This window comes from Drosophila nasuta, chromosome 2L (genome assembly GCF_023558535.2).
Source record: "Drosophila nasuta strain 15112-1781.00 chromosome 2L, ASM2355853v1, whole genome shotgun sequence".
Taxonomy (NCBI): domain Eukaryota; kingdom Metazoa; phylum Arthropoda; class Insecta; order Diptera; family Drosophilidae; genus Drosophila; species Drosophila nasuta.
The window spans coordinates 9769439-9790947 of record NC_083455.1 but is presented as its reverse complement, the minus strand read 5'-3'; the positions used below and the strand labels follow the sequence as shown (position 1 = coordinate 9790947).

The following is a 21509-nucleotide window of genomic DNA, read 5'->3' as shown; positions in this document are numbered from 1 at the left end:
AATGCAAAGTGAGCGAAAAAATGTTCAAAATACTGTTTATTTTTATTTTGCTTCTTATCTATGTTCAAATCGTACGTTCGCGACCGAAAACATCATTTTATTGTAATTGCTTCGCATTAAGTGCAAGCAGGTGAATGAAACTTCGCGTATTAAGTTATTTTGGTATATATATTTTAAATATAAAAAATCGTTGGGGTTACTCTAACCAATCTTTTTTTATTGATTGTCAAAGTAGCGTACGTTCGCGACCTTTTGCTTTAAATGTTATTAGACACATTCAATTAAGTTAAATCCGTTTGTCTTTAAGAAATATGAAGTTATTAATCATAAACGTTGTGGTAAAAAAAATTTAATAAATAATACAACATGGAAAAATCGTACGTTCGAGACCGGAACTTAATTAAATTAAAAAGAAATAAATAAAGATATTTTCTTGGGAGTAGACTTGATAGAAAGCTACATGAATCTATTTTAAGAGTAAAGTTATTGCTTTTGAATATTCCGTCTCAATTCGCAGAGTTTTGCATTTTACAGTATTAAGCCAAAGTCGACTTCCATTTTGCGTACGTTCGCGACCGCATGTTTTTTGACAATATTATGAAAATTAAAAATCGATAAGCCCCATAATTTACACTAACCAAAGAGCTAAACAAATGCTAACAAAAGTAAAAAAAAAGTTTCAGGAAACGTTTGTTTTTGATTTTATTTTTTAATTTAACTCGTACGAACGTACGTTCGCGACTCCAGGGAATGCCCATATTCTAAAAATATGCCAAATGGTATATTTGGTATATCAATATAGTACCGTATTCAAAATATACCATAGACGGCACAATATACCAGATACCAGATACCAGACTAGGCATTTTTGCCCATACAAAACTATTTCTTTAATAACTTCGACAATTTTTATCTGATCGCAACCAAATTTTCAGGAATCATAACTACTATAGTAATTATTGTATATACCAAACGCTTGTTATTCGACTTTTTTGATTTGCGAAGGCGGAAGTGGGCGTGGTAAAAATTTGAAACAAACGTGATCTGCGTGCAAACATAACAAATGCTGTCGAAAAAATTATAATATATAATTAAAAAAAAATTATAGCTCTATCTCTTATAGTCTCTGAGATCCATTGTTTCATACGGACAGACGGACAGACGGACAGAAACACAGACGGACAGACGGACATGGCTAGATCGTCTCGGCTTTTGACGCTGATCAAGAATATATATACTTTATAGGGTCGGAGATGCCTCCTTCTACCTGTAACATACATTTCCTTCTGGCACAAAGTTATTATACCCTATGGATAACTGGTATAAAAACTCAATTATACTCTTATTAACCTAATCAAGTTGTTTTTACATTTTCTAACCAAATAGTTGTCAGTATAGTATATAATAAATACATATATAGTATATTAATAAAAACTCAGTCCCATTTTCGTTTTGAAAGTATTCGAGCATAATTTCGAGTACTTCGGAGATTGACCCCACTGTCAACACGCGACTGAAAAAAATTGAAAACAATGTTGTTGTCGATGGGTCTTCAAGAACCTATTGAACAGAAAAAATTACAGACGATCATCCGACATTGAAATCTCTTCTGCCGAAACAGAATCTAGGCCGAGACTCTAGATTATGATTACTTGACCTCTCTCGTTCAGATCTATTGAGCGGAATCCACATCCGCTTCAGACATTCAATGACTTTAACGAAATAACGAAATTCAGTTCTAAATTCATTTTGTTTGCGGGCAGTCGAAACATTTAAAATGGGCGGAATAAAATTTAACGGAGTTTTCTTATTGATGGTCCTTCAAATATTCTTGGTGGCTACAACAACTGGAGATGAGGTGAGATCAAAGACATAATACTAACAAGAATAGAGAGTGATTAAAGTGTATACTTTTTCTTCCTATCAGACGTATGAATCAGACCAAAAAAACTCGCAACCGTTGCTCGATATTATTAGACAGCTCAGAAATAAGTTAGAACAAAGTGAAACTAAGGAAAAGCAGATAAGTGAATTAAATTCTGATCTTATGGAAAAATATCATGAAATTGTAAGAATTCATGAAACATTCATGAAGGAGGCAGCTCTATTAAATGAGTATAAAAACAAAATAATCAAAGGGGAAAACGATTTGCAATTATGTCAAAATAAAGTTGATAAATCTGAATCTCAAATTAATTCACAACAAAATATTATTAATAAATTAAAAGAACAACTAACAGATAAATCCACCAACTTAGAAAATTGTCAAGTTCAATTAAAATCTGTTAGTTCTAGATTAATTGAAAAAGATGATAATATAAAGAGATTTAGTGAGAATATTAAAAGTAACAAAGAACATCAGAAAACACTTGAGTTGGAATTAGAGAAGAGTAAATCTACATTAATAAATCATGAAAAAGAGATTCAGTTATGTCGTTCAGAAAACAACAAATTAAATAGGATATCAGAGAACAATAGAGAAGAACAGATAAAGATTCAATTGAAATTAAAAGAAGCTAAAACTAAGCTAATAGATAAAGTAAATGAAACTAAGCTAAATCAATCTGAACTTGATAATTTAAGTGCCACAACATGCCCCCCTTTCGGAGATTATTCAGGAATTCATGAACTCAATGTCTCTGGCATAGGTTTATTCAATGTTTTGTGCGATAGTCAGATAGCTGGACCTGGATGGATTGTAATACAACAACGAGTTGGGGAGATGAGAGTTTCGATAGGGATTGGGCAACGTATCGCAAAGGTTTCGGTTCTTTTGAAAGTGATTTCTTTCTCGGATTAGAGAAAATACATCGTATCACGAGCTTGCAGCGTTTCGAACTTTACATACATTTGGTTGATCTGGATGGAAGAACCTACAACGCTCGCTATGACGACTTCAAAATATCTGATGAAGATAATGGATATGCACTGAGTTTGGGTAAATTCAATGGAACTATTATTTGGGATGGCATGAGAGACACTGAAAACATGAAATTCTCAACATTCGATCACGACAACGACAAAACTGATTATGCTAATTGCGCAGTTTGGCAAGAAAGTGGCTGGTGGTACAATTATTGTTCTGCTTGGTAAATATTGCAATTTTTTATTTTCGAAGGAATACACATATTTATAGATTTTTTTTTGTTTCTTATACAGTCCTTTAAATGCACCATATGAGACAAGTATACTTTGGTGGGTCGAAATGACCAAGTATATTTTACTTAAAGAAGTTAAGATGCTAATTCGCCCCAAAGAAGCGATGAAGATGAAGTGATAAACTGAAAAGCTGAAATTCCCATATTTGACTAAATTATGTAATCATTTATATATAATTGGTGCATTAAGAAATTTCGTTCCGAAAAATAAAACGATCGACTGTTTAAAGCAGCGATTTATTTTTTGATTGTATCTTTTGATGTAGCAAATTTTAAGTCTCTAGATGCTTTCAATAGAGGTGTAAATACTTAAAAGTCAATAAACTTTTGATTATCCTGTATATATCCTTTCAGTCGAACCTTGAATATTAATGTAATTTAAGAAATAATCTTCACATATTCGTTTCTTATTTAAACATAAATGATGCAGTTTTGTTACAAATAATACATACAAAATTTTGTTTTTGCAACATCAGTTGATGAAAAGGCAATAATAATTACACAAAGCAGTGTTTTATAGTGGGTGCTAAGAGTGTTTTTATTTTCCTTTTATTAGGCAGATGAATTCGACCAACAAATGGAAGAACAGTGCCGTATTTATAACTATACAAGTAAGAAAGCTACAGTCGAGTGTGCTCGACTGTGAGATACTCGCTACCCATTTTGAAACCAAAATATTGCGGAACAGACTGATATGGCTAGAACGTCTCGGCTGTTGACGCTGATTAAGAATATATATACTTTATGGGGCCGGAGATGCCTTCTCTACCTGCCACATAGATTTCCTGCCGGCACAAAGTTATAATACCCTTCTACCCTATGGGTAGCGGGTATAAAAACAGTTGTGAAATGTTCATAGTTTTCAAATACAAATAATATTAAAGAGATTACAAGTAATAAATTGGTTCTTTATAGCTACTGCTAATGATTATTAAAATAAATTCAAAGATACCTTTGAAGAAAATTCCTCTTTTCAAGTCTAACAAGTTTAAGAGAATAGTAAATTATAAAAAGTATAGAAACTGGAAAAAAAGGAAAAAAAATAAACAAGTTTTACACTTCAAAATCAAAGCAACTACTAGAGAATTTATATACTAGATAGGAATACAAATATAAGTACTTAAAAAACCAAACAAAAAATGGCAAAATCTTCTTGCACAGGCGCTCTCAAGCCCGCCATCGTCTATCAGAAGCTAATGGTGGAAAACTTGACCGTTGTGCGTCCGCCTATATTAAAGATCTATTACTGGGAGAGTTTCGATATAACAGGGTGAGTTAAGTGACGGAAATTAAAATATTTTACATCATTCCATCCTTCATTCTTAGTCTCAACAAGAAACTGCGCTCTAATAAGAAGGAACACGAACATGTTCTCACTATTCCGATACGTCAGATACAAAGTCAGCCGCTAAAGATGATCTTCTGGCTGCGGAACATGTCAGCGAAGCCCCTCAACATTAAACTGAGGCGCATTCAGAATTGTCAGTGCCAACCACAACAGACTCGAGTGGGTTTTAATCAGTTCCAAAAACTCTTCCATTGTCCACATCGTCGGCTCATTAATGTGAGCCAAGAAATTCTAAATATGCAACCAGATGAAGTTCTGCCTCTGAGTGTAACTGCTCAGTTCTATCTCTACGGCGAGCATTATCTAACCTATGAACTAACGTAAGTATAAATATCTATATATTATATGAAAATATAGTGCACAATCTTCTTTGTTTAGCACTGGCGATGAACGCAAATTCGAGTGGAGCTTTAAGTTGCAGATTTCGGAATTTGATCTGGAGAAATGTTTGCTCACCAACGAGCTGCTGCCCATAAACATAAAACAATTTCAGCACATTACACAACCGATTTGGGTCCAGAATATAACTATGGCACATCTTTCATTCGCCTTCTCATCGCGTGAACGCAACTGCAAGTTGCACAACTCGAATTTGACAGTGCCTCGACAAAGTGTTTGGCCTCTGCTCATTGAGTATCGTCCTCTGGATTATGACAATGAGGTTAGTAGAAGCTTTAAACTGTTTCGCTTGCATTAATCTTCTGATTCATTAGATCGAGTTAATGCTGGCCTACGAAAATGCCAGGGCACGTTATAAGATCAAGGCACGTGGTGTGATCACCGATGAGAATGAGGTAACTGACATGCCACTCAAGGATCGAGAATCTTCCGATTATCTCTTCATCATTTATCCGAATCGTTTAAACTTTGAGATCTGTGCCAAGGAAACTCGCACCCAGCTGGTCAACGTACACAATTCGGGACAGAAGTGCATGGAATTCCGTTGGCAAAAGTAAGCAAAGTATTTAATCAAATCTCAATGCTTATTTATTCCCTCTTTTAGCTATATCATTAGCGACTTTTTTGCTGTCACCTTTGAGCCGCAAATCTTCCGCCTCAAGAGACATCATTCGAAGCTCTGTGAGATTCGCGTAGCGGTCTTTGAGCGTCTCGTCTTCTTCCGTCGCATTCCCATTGTGTTGGAGGTGCATCGCATTCTCGATCTTGCCACACAAATCGCCAAGGCAGAGCTCTCAGAAATCGAGTCCATCGACGATCCCAAGTGGAAGGAGGACAGCTATGTGGAGCACGTTTTTCTCCAACTAAATATTCGAGTGCATGTGCGCAACAACGAAGACAAAGCCGAGGATGTGGGCGATGAAATCGAAGGCAACTGCGAACCTTGCGGTGGAGTTGGCACCGAGGTAGCTGAGGGAGCTGCCGGGGATGGTTTACCCACGACACCAACTGCGGAGCAACAGAAGGCTGCGGAGCGGGAGGAGTTAGTGAAGCGTTTGTCCAACAAGCGCAAACTGAATGCCAATGAAATTATCGAGCTGAGCATGGCCATCGATCATCGCATCACCATATTCGAGAAGCTCTTCTGGAAGTATCTCTCGAAAACGAACTTTATGCGCGTCTCACCTGAACGCACTCGCAATAAATTCAACAAGACCTACGAGCAGTTGATTGTCGCTTCGGATAGTTCCTTAAATCCACTAGCGACAAGCAATCAATCGTTTGTGGATCACAAGTAAGAAAGTAAGAACTATTTAAATTCAATCAAATTTTATTAATATTTTCTCCAGCGTTATTTTGTCCATACTTAATCGTCTCATGGTGGAGGCCATTAACGATCTGGCTAAGAACTGGATATTTATACCCTCCGATTATTACGACCGTACGAATTAAGCTCTTCAAAAGTTCTTAAATGTAAATGTTCTTCCTGCATTAAATAAGCTCAAATCGCAAATTGCATACTTTGCGGCTGCACATTTGAATTGCCCACACACATTCGCACACATGTAAGGACACACGACCGCAGCGCCATCTGGTGGAAATTTATGTTACTTTAGCCCACGCCCAGGCGACATTTGTGCTGCTGCCTGGTCAGTGCAGAATTTATGTCTGCGCCCGAAAGTATGCAATACTTAATGCACTTTTCGCAAAGCCAGCAAAGCCAAGCGGCACAAATCGGAGACATAAAGTCTCGCGACTTTCACCTTGCCTGGCAATTAGATAATGCAATTTATGCGGTATGCATTAAAGGGCAACTTGCACAAATAGTATTTCTTAATCTAAGTTAAATTTGAGATATACACACCTGCAAAAGTGCAATAAAAGCACTGAAATTTAACGCGTTTAAATTTAAGTAATAAGCAGCAATTTACGTTAAGGATTTTTTTTGAGACGCGAGCGGTGACAACAACCCCGACTATGACGACTTATCAAGCGCGCTTTTAACAAGCTAGTCAACGATTAAAGACCAGCTTTAGCAACTTTCCATGGAGAGTTTGTAGATTTTTACTTTGCCGACAATTTAAACAACTGCTCCGATTGGATTAGAATCTTGGAGATTTTCACTAGACAGGCATTTACAGCGCAATTTGTGATTCTGTACATTATTTGTCTAAACACTTTTAAAGCAAATTGCGTATTAAAATAATTGCACTGGAAACATTTAAGAAAATGCTGCTTGTAAATGTTCGCGAAACAACACAAACGAAACACTTCAACACACTCCCAAGCGCTCAGTGTCCTGAGCTCCGATTGGATTAGAGTTTTGGAGATTTGCACTAGAGCGGCTTTTACAGCGCACATTATTGTTGGTTTAAATGGGGATTTCACAGTATTACATTAAAGTAATAAGAGTATTAAATACACATCACAATTTTGTTTACGCGTATGCAGCACGTCACAGCTGCGCACAGACTTTGTTGCATTCTCTGCTTTCTTTGTTAAACAACTGAATTTAAAACTCGTCGTTATCGGAAATCGAACTGGTTAACTAACCGAATTATCGTTTAGCTTGGTCGCTCTTGTGATCGCCTTGGTTCCAAAGAGCTTACTTATCGTTCATCTAGTTCAATTATCGATTGTAAATGTTTAATTCCTTAAAAACAAATACGTATATACTTACTCAACGCCAACAGTCGCTAAATTGTAAAAGACGGAGTATTAAACACATCATTTCATAGCTTTATTGAATAAATTGTTGTTACCTTCATTTGAGTGTTCGTGTGTGTGTTTTTTGCTGTTGTAAATTCTCAGAGTAATCCATAATGAAGTTTAATTGATTCTTAATAAATCTTGCACAGAGTATATCATAAATATGCTTTATAAACTTGCTTCTTATTTTGTTTTTGGGTTTTCTTTTATTTTTTGTTTTTGGTTTTCGTTTAAGTTAAATTGAATGAAAATTCGAAGAAAATTGTTTAAGGTGTGTCAATGTGTGTGTGTGTGTGTGTGTGTGTGGATGTGAGTGTTCATGTGTGTGTGTGTGGTTTTTATGAGAGAATTCGACTGTAATTCAATAGATAAATATGCAATTTTAATTAAATTGGAATAATTGTTTGCTCATTTCTGACATGATTAAGTTAAATATTTGCTACTACAATACGTTACGGCCCACCAATATTTTGACTATGTTTATAACGACGAGAAAAAAAACATTTCATAGTTTTCTTTTTTGTTTTTTGTCATCTTTTGGTTTTCTTTTATATGTTGTATCTGCTGTGCCTTCCTCAAATACGATCGATATACATATATATAAGCTAAACCATAGACGATAATAGAAATAAGTTGATTTCTTTTCATTTCATATAAGTATGTTGAATTAAATACGTTACACATTGTAAATTATGCAGTTTATGTTGAGCTCGAGCTTGAAAGAACTAATGTCACTCATTTCCCCGATTCATATTTCTTTCCACTTTTCATCTTTTTCATCTTTTCAAGAAAGTGTTTATGCAATTTGTAATGCATTCAACTAGAGTGCTTAAAATTAGTACCTTTGACTAAGTTGTTTTTCGACTAAGATTGGTTTATACATAATTCATTTAATATATATTCTTTAGTTTTTTCGATTTTCGATTTTGTTTTTTGTATTTTTTTGTTGCTTTTTTTTTGTTCTTTGCGATACTTTGTTTAATAACATTGAATGCAAACATATAGAAAGAGCATTTTTTTCGACCTTAACTTTACTGCTGACATGCACTACAAAATTGGATAGATATAATATATATTATTTTAGAGATTTATAATTTTTTGTTGTTTTTGTTAAACACATGCCGAAAGTTGTGTGAAATATTTAGGGTATATTCAATTGGATACTTTTGTAAATGATTTGGAAAACGAAAAATACAATTAAGAGACGAAAAAATTGGGAATATTAGAGTTACGATTATTGGAATACGAAAATGATTGCTTGAATATTCCAATTAACAACTTGTGTCAGTTCAGTTAAGCTATGTTTGCCTACAAGCATTCTCAATAAGTTTTTCTTCTTCTTCGTCTTCGTCTTTGGCTATTCAACATTCATTGTAAGTAAGAAAATTTAGTGGTGAGTTTAAAGGGGACGCGGTGTCTGTTTTTTGGTTTTGTTTTTGTTTGTATGTATTTTGTATGTACGAGTATGAGAGACATTTAAAGAGAGAGAGAGCACTGCATGAACGAGTTCCGGAACTAGTTCGGATCCCGGAACTCGCCTGCAGGCATTGCACAACCTTTTTGGTTTAAAACGCGAATGTGCCTCGAAACGACGAACAAAAAACGTGACGACTTCTCGCTAGATCGCCAGATCTTTCTTTATCTTTATCTTTATATCTTTTACTTGATACTCTTCTTTATACGTAATAAGTGTATGCACTATCCTCATATATATTTGTTGTTTTTGGTGTAAAAGTATAAAAGTGTACCATATTTAAACGTCTGTAAACGACAGTTTCGCGTTTTATATTCCATTTTGTTCTTTACTTTTTAGTTAAAACTTGTGGTAACTTTTCGTATCCTTGTGATAGATATCATCATCATCATCAACTCTATTCTTTTTATCATCATGCTCTTTTCTCATATTTGTGTTTTTTTTTTTTTAATATTTTCAGTTTAAAGATATGCGTTTTGTTTTCTGTTCATCGTCTACGTTTTCTTCGTTTTTTGTTTTGTTTGTCTTTATGTTTTCTTTTTCTTTAAATGTTAACATTATTGCGTTTTTCCATGTAAAAATTATAAAGTTGCTTTTTTAGTTTTCTTTTTTTGCTTTTAGTCTTTTTCCATTAGTTTAACTTTTGTTTTCTTCAGATCCTATGCGCTGTTTTATTACGTATTCTTGATTTTTTGGTTTTTTGTATTTATTTTTATATATATTTTTTTGTTTTTTGTATATTATTGTGCGGTGTTTTGTTCGTTACCAATACCTTTAAGTATATAATATGTATATATAATATAATATAATATATATTGTATATATAGTACTCATGTATATGTTTAAATTTTTAAAATACTTTCTTGGTTTTTTTTTTGTATTTGTATTTTATTTATATAAAACATTTTTCCGTTAAAAAATGTATATATAATCGATTGCTTTTTGTTGTTATTCTTGTTGTTGTTGCTGTCATGCAATGATTTCAGAATTTGCATCACGCATTCTGCATTCCGGATTTCCGTTTCGCTACTCAAATCGCACTTGCACAAAAAAAATGTGCTGCATGCTTCATTTGTAAAAAAACGTTTCCCTTGGTGTTTTATTCTTGTAGTTTTTTTGTTTCTTCGAGATTAATGGAAGGTTTGTTCTTGTTGTTGTCTTATAAATCGCATAAAAGCAACGAATTTTATTTTATTTGGTTTTTAGTTTTGTCTAAATTTCAGTCAAGCATTTGCGCATGAAAATGGCTGTCGACGATTTTGTCGCGATTACGATTCGTAAACTCAGCTCACGATGTTGTTTTTTTTCTGTTTTGTTTTGTTTAACGCGGAAGTGAAGTGAAAACAAACCGTTCTACAAATGTTAAATATTAGAAGCTAGGCCCTATGCACTACACACAATACACATATCGTAATATAATCATGATCGTAAATATACATATAATAATTGTTGTTGTTGTTGTTTTCTTGCTTCTGCTGTTGTTGTTGTTGATTACTTTTAAATAGTTGCAATAAATTTACTTGACGTATACATGAAAGTGTTTTTTTGCTTTGTGGTTTGTTTATGCCATGAGTTAAATATGTATTTTTAATATTTTCTTTTCTGTTCTGTTATGTATAAACATTTAAAATTTTCAATACACAACATCAATATATTGTTAATCATATATAATATATTTTTTTGTTTTTTTTTGTTGTTGTTTATAAATAGTTATAGATATTTTTTATATAGATATATATTCATATATATATATTTTAGTTTTTAGCATAGTCGAACGTGTTTTTTTATTTTAACATTGCGAATTGCTTCGGGATGACAGGAAACTGAAAAAATTAAACAATATTTAGATGAGTATGAATAATGCTAATCAAAAAGTACAGTGGGTTTAAGTTTATAATTATAACAAGACTTCATTTTCTTTTTTTACTTTTATGATTGAGCTAGTTTTTGCAAGGAAATCTCTCAAGCACCATGTTTTTCATCAGTTTTTCTTCAACTTTTCCACTCTTCCAGCCTATTGCTGTGTTTTGTTTTGTTGTTTGCCTGGCTCATTTTAGTTTAAATGCATTTCGCTAGATTTTTCCAACATTTTTTACTTTGCGTAAAATTTTCACTCGTATCAAGAATTTTTCGTGTTTGTATTTTATATTTTTGGTTTCTTCTTTATTTATTTTATAGGTAATTTGGCAATTTTCATTTTGCATTAATTGTTCGTTCCTTTATTATTGCTGTTTGGGTTTGTTTCTTGGTTTAAACAAATTCGTTTTGCTGAAACGCGTTTTGTCATTTAATATTACTTTCTTTCTTTTTATTTTTTTACTTCTTGTCTAGGGAGGGAATTTGTTTTAAATGTTTTCCTTGAATTTCGTAGACTTTTGGAATGGCAATGTTTATTTTTATTTTTAAAATTGGTTTTTAATTGTTTTTATTATTTATTTAATATTATAATTAGTTTGCTTGGCTTGTTATTAAAATGATATTTACTTGTTGTTCTCTCTGATATTATTTTGCTGTTCGTTTAGCTTTAAATTTTTCTTAAAAATCGATTCGTTGTATTCGAAAAATTCTTAGTATTCATTTGTGTTATTTCGTTTTTCGATTAAAACTTTGTTTGTTTGTTGTATTTTCTTGTTGCCATTTCCATTTCATTTTGCTGCATTTCAGGATACGTAAAAAGTTTTTTTAACAGATTGGAACATAAATTAAAATTGATCAGATGATTAAATACAAAACTGTGTGTGTGTGAATGTTTGTGTGTATTGAGTTTTAAGTATATTTTAATGCTTACACGATCTTTATTTTTAAGCAAAAGTTACACATTTAATCGTAACTTAAACATATCGCGAATATCTGTCGCCGATTTGCATTCATTTCATCAATTACATTTCATTTCTAACGCATTTCAGTTCTGTTTTGTTTTCTCTTCATTTTATAGTTTTCTTCGTATCAAATAGGCTTAAGTATCTGTGTTGTCATATTTCATCGGTTGGGGTCTTTGGCCTTTTCCAAATCTATTTAACTATTTGCTAGAGTACGTTGCTTTGTTCAAACAAAAACTTAACCATACATTTTCCCTCACTTTTTCTATGTTTTTTTTTTCAGTATTTTCATTTGTTTGTTTTTTTTTTTTTTGGTTTTGGTAACTGCTGTGCTCTTTATTAGAGGCGACTAGAGTTTGCTGAGATACAGTTATTAAAAAAATAAAAAGTAGTCAAGGATATAAAAAGTGTGTGTAGTTGAAAGCAAATGAAACAAATTCAAAGAGAACTAAAACTAAATTCAAAAACTTCAATAAAGAACAAAACTATGAAAATCAATTACAAACTAAATCATATATGTTTATAAATAAGATGAAGGATACAATTCCCTTCTTACAAGAACCAATTGGACCAGGAGGGCATAAAAGAGGACTGATAATTGTTGTTGCTTTTGTTGCCAGCGGCTGTTGTTGTTGTCGACGTCGACGTGTTGTTGTTGCTGCTATGGCCATGCCGTTGAGCATTCGAGCCGCTCGCTGTGGTGTCGCCGCTGCTGCTGTTGGCTGCACTGTTGGCCACGTTTGTGAGAAACTGGGCAAATTCCTGTTGCAGCTGCAGCTGCTGTTGCAGCAGCTCAAAGTGATTTTGTGGCTTGTTATAGATGAATTTTGTGGATGTCTTCAATATGCCGCCTCCTGAACTGGATGATGAGTCGACATTGCTGTTGCCATTGCTGTGGTTGCTGCTGCTGTTGCCATTGCTGCTGGTTGTCGCCTTGTTGCTGCTGTTGCTTGGTGTGTTTGCTGTTTTGCCTGCTCGGCCATTTGTTGCAGTTGATTTTGCTGACGACAACAGCGACACTGATTGCTTGTTGTTGCTGCTATTGCTGGTTGCTGCAACCTGCTGTTGCTGGGACTGTTGTTGTTGCTTCTGTTTGCTGATGTTGCCGTTGCTGTTGTTGTTGATGATGTGATTGTTGCTGTTGTGCTGCCTGTTGCTATGTTGATTTACATATTTGCCAAACTGAAATGCAACGCCATTGCCATTGCTATTGCTCTTGCCCTTGCTGTTGCTATTACTGTTGTTGCTATTGCTATTGCTGCCGTTGTGATTCTGATACGAATTCTGATTGCTGTGATTGTTGTTGTTGTTGTGATTAAGCACCAAACTATTGGCAGCCAGCGCCGCTGCCGCCGCATTGGCATTGACAACAGCAGCCAACTTGGTTAATAATTACGTTTGCTTATTCTTGTTGGTCTTGAAGCTAACTTGAAGTACCCGATTGCCCAGCGTGTAGCCATTCAGCGACTGGATGGCGAGCACAGCCTCCTCGTAGTTGGTCATGGTCACAAAGCCAAAGCCCTTGCACTTGTTGCTCTGCAAGTCCCTTATGACCTGCAATAGAAAATTGATTAATACGATGGGAAAAGAAAGCTGTCTTCGGATAGCCGAAGATTCAAATTTATGGGAGAGTTACTTCCAGTTAAGTTTCCTTAACGAAAGTTAAGTATTCATCAATATACATTCATCTTATAGAATGAGAATATATAAATTAGTCTGATATGGATATAAAGTTCGGGTTCAGATGCAACGATTTTCTTAATCCTGATATGACGAAATAAATAACCCGCCTTGTGAAATGTTTTTTCCTTTTTCGAGCGTCAGTTTTATTCAGATTATCGATCAAGACTGACCGCGTTAAGTATTGGGGAGTACAGAGTCGTATAAGAGATGAGAGAGTAATAAAGAGATCATGACTATCATCACGAGAGAGTTGCTAGAATAGCCGAGACGGCAAATCGTCCTATTACTTATATAAAACAGTTTAGCTGTTAACTATCAGCCCAACCGGTAAGACCTGGGAGGCTGCAATTTGAACAGAAGAAAGTTTGCACATTTTGATTGTGCAATAAGTTCGCGTGTTTTAATTGTTACCTCTATTTATCCATATTCTTATCCTACATACCTATGTAGTAAGACCGAAACCATTTATTTTCAGAATTAAGTTGCTTCAAGAGAAGCAAATTAGTAATGAACATTGAGCCATCTACTTAAAAGAGTCAAGTTAATATCAATATACTTGACTATTTATAAAGACTTTAGTTGCAGTTTCACATTTGCGATCTTACCTTAACAGACTGCACGGCGCCAAATGGTCCAAACAGCTGCCAGAGCACATTCTCCTCGGTTTCGGGTGCCAAATTGTAGACAAAAATGCACCAACCGGAGCTGGTTATGGTGTTGCCTTGTATCATGCCATTGGTAATTAGATCACTGGTAAGCGGTGAATAGCGTGAGATCACAGAGCTGTTTTGGGTAGATGAATGAAACTAGAATTAGTATTTATGTAAAGTGTAGGGTATATGGTACATAGTATCCAATACTTATAGTAATATTGTAATATAGTACATAGTATGTAGTATCTAGTATATAAAATATAGTATATAGTTTATATTATATATAATATACTAAATATCTACTGTGAAGATATTATTCTTTGGTTTTCTATTAGCACTCGCTATATACTTTATAGTATATAGTAGTATAATAGTATATACCATATAGTAAATAACTTATATATACTCAATATCAACAGCGAAGATTGTACAAATCAGAATATAGTATATAGAACATATTAAATATTAACAGTGAAGATAGTATTATCTTTTGTATATAGAATATACTAAATAGTATATAAAATATACTAAATATTAAAAATGAAAATAGTATTATCCTTAGGTTTTCTATTAGCACTCGCTATATACTATACAATATACTATATAGTATTATAGTGTTGATGCTAAGTATATTCTATATTCTATAGTATATTGTATATAGTATACATAATACAATCTTCACTCTTCATATTTAGTATATTCCCTTGGTTTTCTATTAGCACTCGCTATATAGTATATACCATATAGTATATAGTGTATACCATATAGTATATCGAATATACCAAATATCAAATCTTCACTGTTGATTGTAGTATTATCCTTTGGTTTTCTATAAGCACTCGTTATATACTATATAGTATTATAGTGTTGATATTAGGTTTATTTTATAGTATATAATATATATAATACTATCTTCACTGTTGGCTTCACTAAATATCAAAAGTGAAAATAGTATTATCCTTAGATTTTCCATAAGCACTCGCTTCTTCTAATTGAAATCCTTCTTCTGATCACACTCTTCTTCTCCACTGACCTGTAACGACCCGCGTTGGGATGAATTGCTGCGGCGGCGGCTGCTGCAGCGGCTCCGGCTGCCGCGTTGGCTGGAAAGGCGCGTCCGCCGCGTGGATTTTGGGGGGCAATGTAGGCGGCGAGGGGTTGCATGCTGGTCTTGTTGCTGCTGGGATTGTTGGCAAACTTAACGGTTATCGGTTCGGTGGAATTCTTCGGTGTGGTGCCGTTTAGCTCCTTGATAGCGCGATCAGCCTCAAATCGCTGATCGAAGCGTATGAAGCCAACGCCCTTGGAGAGACCTTAATAGAATTAAGGAATGATAAAGTTAATAACTATTCTGCGTGATCATCGGTCAAGCACAATAAAATGGACGTGACAATTGAAAGTTTATATTATAGATTGAAGTAAATATGTTCTGTGATACATACTATTAATGGACTCGGCGCGTGCTTCTGTCAGTTTTAAATGGTTCACAACATAATAAGAGAAATAAGTTAGAAAATGATTCATTTAAAAAAACGATAAAATAAATAACTAAATATCTAATATTAAAAAACCTAACATAAAGCATAAAAACAATAATCAATTAAAATGAATAATACATACAAATAAAGTAGGAGAATTTTTGTATAAGCAATTGTAACTATATTCATAATGACAGCAATTAAATAACTTACTAATAAGCAACTATGACAATCAATATACAAATGGATATAATGAGTATTTAGACAGATCGATTGCAAAAATATCTAACGTAAAATGTTAAATAAAACCTACCGGCCGCATGTTCATCTTATTGTATTGAGAATTATATTTGACATTTGAGAATTTGGGATTTGATAGATTACATGAAAAAATAAATTTGTAAAAGAAATGTTGTATTAATAAAGAAATCAAAACTAAAAGTATATATCTGAAAAGGGGTTTTAGAGAGTGGACTTAAAACTAATCTATTGTAATGCCATTATTTTCTGATTACAATCAAAAAGACATTAACAATCTAATGGGATATCTTGCTATCGGGACTCAAATCATATATTGAAATATTGAAGAAAAAAAAAACTTAATTTAAAGACAAGTAGATTAAATAAACATATTCTTTTTTTCTATGCCCCCTAGGGTATTATATAAAATACAGAAAGGTTTTATCGCGACGGTATAGACATGTCCGTCTGTCTGTATGAACACCGAGATCTCAGAGAAAGATAGATAAAAGATAGAGATATAATGTTTGCCACGCCTACGCAAATCGACGCCCCGCAAATCGACGAAAAATGAAAAACAATTGAAATTCAAACTAAAGTTTCGTTTTTTATACATACAATAATAACTAATCTATATGATTTCTGAAAATTTAGTTGCGATTGTAGAAATTATTAAATAATAAATTTTATTTGAGCAAAAACGACAACTAATTACGGGTCTTAGCTGCTCTGCTGTGGCTGACAAGCTGGTATATTGTACACGTTATCGTATATTTCGAATGCAGATCTATATCAATATACCAAATATAGCCTTTGGTTAATAAATTTTGTACATTTTAAAATTAATTTCGCACTGTTTTACTTTTATGGGTAACGGTATTTCACAGTCAAACACACTCTAAAGTAGCTTTCTTACTGGTTTTTGAATTTACATTTTCTTGAGTATTGAAGTCTATATTAAATATCTGTATCTATTCAACAATTTAAAACTTGCGGAAACAAACGATATACTCCTTTAATAAAAAAGATTAATATTAATCAAAACAGTCTTATCTTTGTGACAACATTGTTGTTCAGCCTATTTATTTAGGCGAAATTAATTTCGCACTGTTTTACTTTTATGGGTAACGGTATTTCACAGTCAAACACACTCTAAAGTAGCTTTCTTACTGGTTTTTGAATTTACATTTTCTTGAGTATTGAAGTCTATATTAAATATCTGTATCTATTCAACAATTTAAAACTTGCGGAAACAAACGATATACTCCTTTAATAAAAAAGATTAATATTAATCAAAACAGTCTTATCTTTGTGACAACATTGTTGTTCAGCCTATTTTTCTTAAGTATGCAGTAGTAAATCATTAAAAAGTAGTTAGCAAAATGCTCAGAATCGATTAAAATATTAGGAAACACATCAGTCTAATAAGGAAAAGTAGAAGTTCTAATATATATGAGAAACTTAGTTTATCGATAAACATGCCTGGGACCCGTTTCCTTTTCCAAGACATTCAACTCACCAGTGATATTATCACAAAGTATGCGCGAAGTGATGATCTTGCCGTATGGACTGAACAATGATTCCAAATCGGACTGTGTCATATTCTTTGGAAGACCCGATACATAGAGATTGGCGCCCTTGATGCTCTCTGAGCTGGGACGCGCAATGGAGACCTGCAGCGATTAAGCAGACAGATTAAATAAATGTTTAACGCGATAACAAAAGTTGGGATGCCACCTTTATGGTTTTGTTTTGCAAACGAAGACCATTTAAAGCATTAATTGCCTTCTCAGCATCCTCTTGCTTTACATAGTTGACGAAGCCGTAGCCCAGACTTTGACCTAATTGAAAGAGAGACGAGTTTATTGATTTATCGATAAACGATAGTACGATAGTAAGTCTCACCTGTGACCTTGTCGCGTATCAACTTGCAGCTCTCCACCTCGCCAAAGCTAACGAACAGCGAACGAATCTCGTCCTGCGACATTGTCTGTGGCAAATAGTTCACAATCAAATTCGTCTTGGGATCTGGTTCGTTGTTGTTGTTGTTATTATTATTGTTGTTGTTATTATTATTATTGTTGTTATTATTATTATTATTATTTGTATTATTGTTGTTGTTGTTGTTTGTGGCTGCCGCATTGTTGTTGCTACTATTGCTGTTGTTATTATTGTTGTTGTTGCTGCTGCTGTTGTTGTTGTTGTTGTTGGCTGCGGTTGCATTTTGATTGGCAGCGCCAACAGTTGCCGCAGCTGCCGCCGAAGTCGACGTCGAACCAGAGCCACCATTTTGTTGCGCCTGACTATTTGGCACATTGCCACCAGTTGTGGCAGCATTGCCACCTGCTCCAGCTGCAGTTCCAGCAGCATTGCCACCGCTGCCACTTCCACTTCCAGTGCCAGCTCCTGTTGGCTGCTGTTGCTGCTGCTGCTGCTGTTGCACCGCTGTCTGACCCTCAACCATCGCTCTGCTGCAAGGAAATGGATGAAATCAAGTGTAAACCGAAGCAAACTATTAATTTAATCTGCTACCAAAAAAATGCAATACAAATGATAAAAGCTAAACTTTTAGTGAATTGTCTACCGAACAACTCAACTCTCAACTGAAATTTCTTAATTACATTCCTTAACTGAATTTCTTTGTCTAAACTTTTTCTTCAATTCAATTAATTGTCAATTCACTCAAGTGAACGTATTCAATTTGAGGAAAAAGCAATCTAAAGTCTACGATTTTAATGTGTTTGCACAGACGGATAAGAAATGCAAAAGAAAGTGATTTGGATTTGCCTTTCTTAAATGTTCAACTGTTCTGATTTAATTTCTCCACTTAACACTTAACAATAATTGCAATTTTGCGCTTTATATATTTAGACGTATTTATTTAAATATATAAAGTCAATTCTCTATAAAGCACAAAATACAAACGTACAATTCAAAATTTAAGTGTAGGAATATTTATATCGAAAGTATTCTCCCAAGTGAAATCTATTATTCACAAAAAATTACATAGAAATTGAACGTTCAGCTGCGAAAAATTGAGGCAAAATGTATATAAAATATTCTCTCTACATCTTAAAGTTTTATGTGCTAAATATTAAACTAAAATAACTATATTTTTAGTATTATATTGACTCATCTCATGGCGCATCTCATTGCAATAAGGAATTGTATTCGTATTTTTAATACAATAATAATAATATTAATATATAGTATTGTCATTATCTTTATCTTCTACATATTATCTTCTAATGTACAAACATTATGTTACATAAATGTATGCTAAATCAGTATGTAATAGTGACATCAATCTTCCCCATGCTTTCTTCCCCTTCTTCCTTCCTGTTGCGAGTAATTACTGAACTTATACTGAAATAAAAGTATTTACTCTCTTCCTTTCTCAATTTGTTCAATTCATCTTACACTTTCAAAATATCTACCTATTAACAATGAAAGTACAAAAATAAAATTAAATGAATTAATCATCGAAAAATGTAAAGCTTAAGATTAGTGGGAAAACTTTACTGCTTTGTTATTTGAAAAGATAAATAGACTGGAAGTATACACTATTTGTTGGATAGCTTATAGAGTTATCTTTGAAATAATACTGCTGTTTTCGCGTTTCAGTAATCTGCAAATGTGGAAGAAAATTGCATCGATTAGTCGATTCTCAAATGGATAATTGCAATTGATTTTCATTCTTTTTTGAACTTACCTTTCGACGCACGCACGATGCACAAGAGATGGGCAAACAGAAATGAGAAAATTCAACGAAAATTGATTGGATTCGAGTTGAATTAATGACTACAGAGAAAGAGAGAGAGAGACAGACTATAGTCTAGTTATAGGCGCTGGGCAAAGTGCGCTTAAGTACAGACTGTATCCACTACGTATACGTAATATGCTGGTATGGTATTCTTTGTCCGAAAGTTTAACTGCAACAAAGAAGCAAATACAATAAAAATCAATTATTTTAATTCAATTTAAATGATATGAAGGTGGCTGTTGTAGCAGGTAACAGGTAACAGAACAGGCAGAAGGCAGCAGTTTAGCAATCGACAATTGGCCAACTGGAAAAACATGGCCAACAATTTTAATGAAACCGTAGAAATGTGTGTGGCGATGAGGTGAGGTGAGTGTTCGGTTCTGTTTTTGGCCCATTTCCATTTGCATTTGCATTTCAGTTTTTATTTTGCGGGTTGTTTGCGTTCGACAAATAGATTCGAAAACGCGACAGCAAAATCGATGTAATTAAAATGACGTTCACACTAATTGCGAGCGCAAAGAGTTTGAAGGTATTGTGGAAAGAAAGAAATAGCGAATAGCATTGCAAATAGTTTCGCAATCCAAATTGATTGAAGCATAAAAATTCCATTTTGACCCAGAATTTATTCGGCATTATTGAAGTTCTTGTTGTGAATCAATGTTTTAGTGTGGCAGATTTTAATTTACACATTTTTTTCAATTTATAGGTCAATAGCTATATTATAATTAATATCTTTTTAATATTGTAAAAATCTAAAAAATAGTATATATATTTTTAATATATAAGAAATTTAAGAAAATATTTAATATGAAGTTTTTTGTTAATACATAATTAGGTTAATACTTCTTTAAGCTCTTCAACTAACGGACCAAATATATATATTACGAAAAGATATATTACAGATAATAACATAATCTAGTACTAATATCTGAATAAGTCTAAAAAGCTAACTTACTAAGCACATGAAAATAGAAATGAGGTTTGAAAACAAAAGATTGATAAATATTTACAAATTTTCAGCGCCATGATAAGAGGAAAGGAAAACCGCATGCATCAGAGGTATCTTTATATATGCTATAGATCTGGCTAAATATATATGACTGCATAGGTATTTATAGGCAACTATAGACAAATAGAATTATGTTTAGCCTTAACCTAGCAGCAACAACAGCAGAATAGCGCGATTCCATACGATATTTAATCAAGATCATCATATTTTACCTTATTTTATATTTTCTATTTGCTTTGTGGCCAAATGTTTTCTATTAATTTCGACGAGAATTTTTGCATCGCATCGCAAATCGTGCGAAAAACTAATATTTTAAAAATAAACAAACAACTAGCGGAAAGAGAGGATCGGAGGGAAGGAGAGAGAGAGAGTGAGAGGCATGTCGGAGAGCCGGCAAAAGTCGCCAGAGTTATATTTTCGAAATATTTTTAAAATAACAAAACGAACTGCGCAGAGAAGACATCGCGATGTCTGCAGCTGCTGCGACTGCGACGCATTTTTTTTTTGAGGTTAAGTGGCGCGACATACGAAAACCAAAACGAAAACACATCAAAAAAATATTGAAATCGTTGGAAATTATATAAATTACAAGATACAATTCAAAAATGTTTTCAAAAACGTTGTTACCTTTATAATTTGATGCAATGAAAATAAAACTGAATAATGTAAATAAAACTTGTTGCTTTGTTGTTTTTTTTTTTCAATTATTTTGGGATTACTATTACGAAACACTTTTGGTTTTTGGGATTGCTGCGTACGAGTTTGTTTGATTTTGT

General features: G+C 33.5%; 3 protein-coding genes across 3 annotated transcripts; 2 read left to right on the top strand and 1 right to left on the bottom strand.

Annotated features, from left to right (window-relative positions):
* The first annotated feature begins 1739 nt into the window (after positions 1-1739).
* On the top strand, positions 1740-3409 carry LOC132793255 (fibrinogen-like protein 1). The gene is made up of 3 exons (XM_060803014.1): positions 1740-1858; positions 1928-3089; positions 3160-3409. Exons 2-3 carry the CDS (start codon positions 2692-2694, stop codon positions 3275-3277), a joined length of 516 nt encoding a protein of 171 aa, XP_060658997.1. The 5' UTR covers positions 1740-1858; positions 1928-2691; the 3' UTR covers positions 3278-3409.
* Positions 3410-4170: 761 nt separating this feature from the next.
* Positions 4171-6421, top strand: LOC132794965 (uncharacterized). Its single transcript, XM_060805358.1, has 6 exons — positions 4171-4428; positions 4485-4826; positions 4885-5167; positions 5220-5458; positions 5510-6199; positions 6255-6421. Exons 1-6 carry the CDS (start codon positions 4298-4300, stop codon positions 6355-6357), a joined length of 1788 nt encoding a protein of 595 aa, XP_060661341.1. The 5' UTR covers positions 4171-4297; the 3' UTR covers positions 6358-6421.
* Positions 6422-9518: 3097 nt separating this feature from the next.
* Positions 9519-19878, bottom strand: LOC132794911 (GATA zinc finger domain-containing protein 14). Its single transcript, XM_060805238.1, is given in 9 exon segments — positions 9519-13461; positions 14196-14373; positions 15277-15556; positions 17481-17634; positions 17699-17802; positions 17867-18432; positions 19567-19589; positions 19674-19762; positions 19837-19878. Coding segments are annotated over 6 exon segments (2277 nt in total). The 5' UTR covers positions 18426-18432; positions 19567-19589; positions 19674-19762; positions 19837-19878; the 3' UTR covers positions 9519-12459.
* Between the last annotated feature and the right edge of the window lie 1631 nt (positions 19879-21509).

Excerpts from the sequence above, each read along its gene's own strand:
- LOC132793255 (XM_060803014.1), top strand. The coding sequence starts at position 2,692 with ATGGATTGTAATACAACAACGAGTTGGGGAGATGAGAGTTTCGATAGG. Across the intron at positions 3,090-3,159 it reads TACAATTATTGTTCTGCTTG|TCCTTTAAATGCACCATATG; the intron begins GTAAATATTGCA and ends TTTCTTATACAG.
- LOC132794965 (XM_060805358.1), top strand. The coding sequence starts at position 4,298 with ATGGCAAAATCTTCTTGCACAGGCGCTCTCAAGCCCGCCATCGTCTAT. Across the intron at positions 5,459-5,509 it reads ATGGAATTCCGTTGGCAAAA|CTATATCATTAGCGACTTTT; the intron begins GTAAGCAAAGTA and ends TCCCTCTTTTAG. Across the intron at positions 6,200-6,254 it reads CAATCGTTTGTGGATCACAA|CGTTATTTTGTCCATACTTA; the intron begins GTAAGAAAGTAA and ends TATTTTCTCCAG.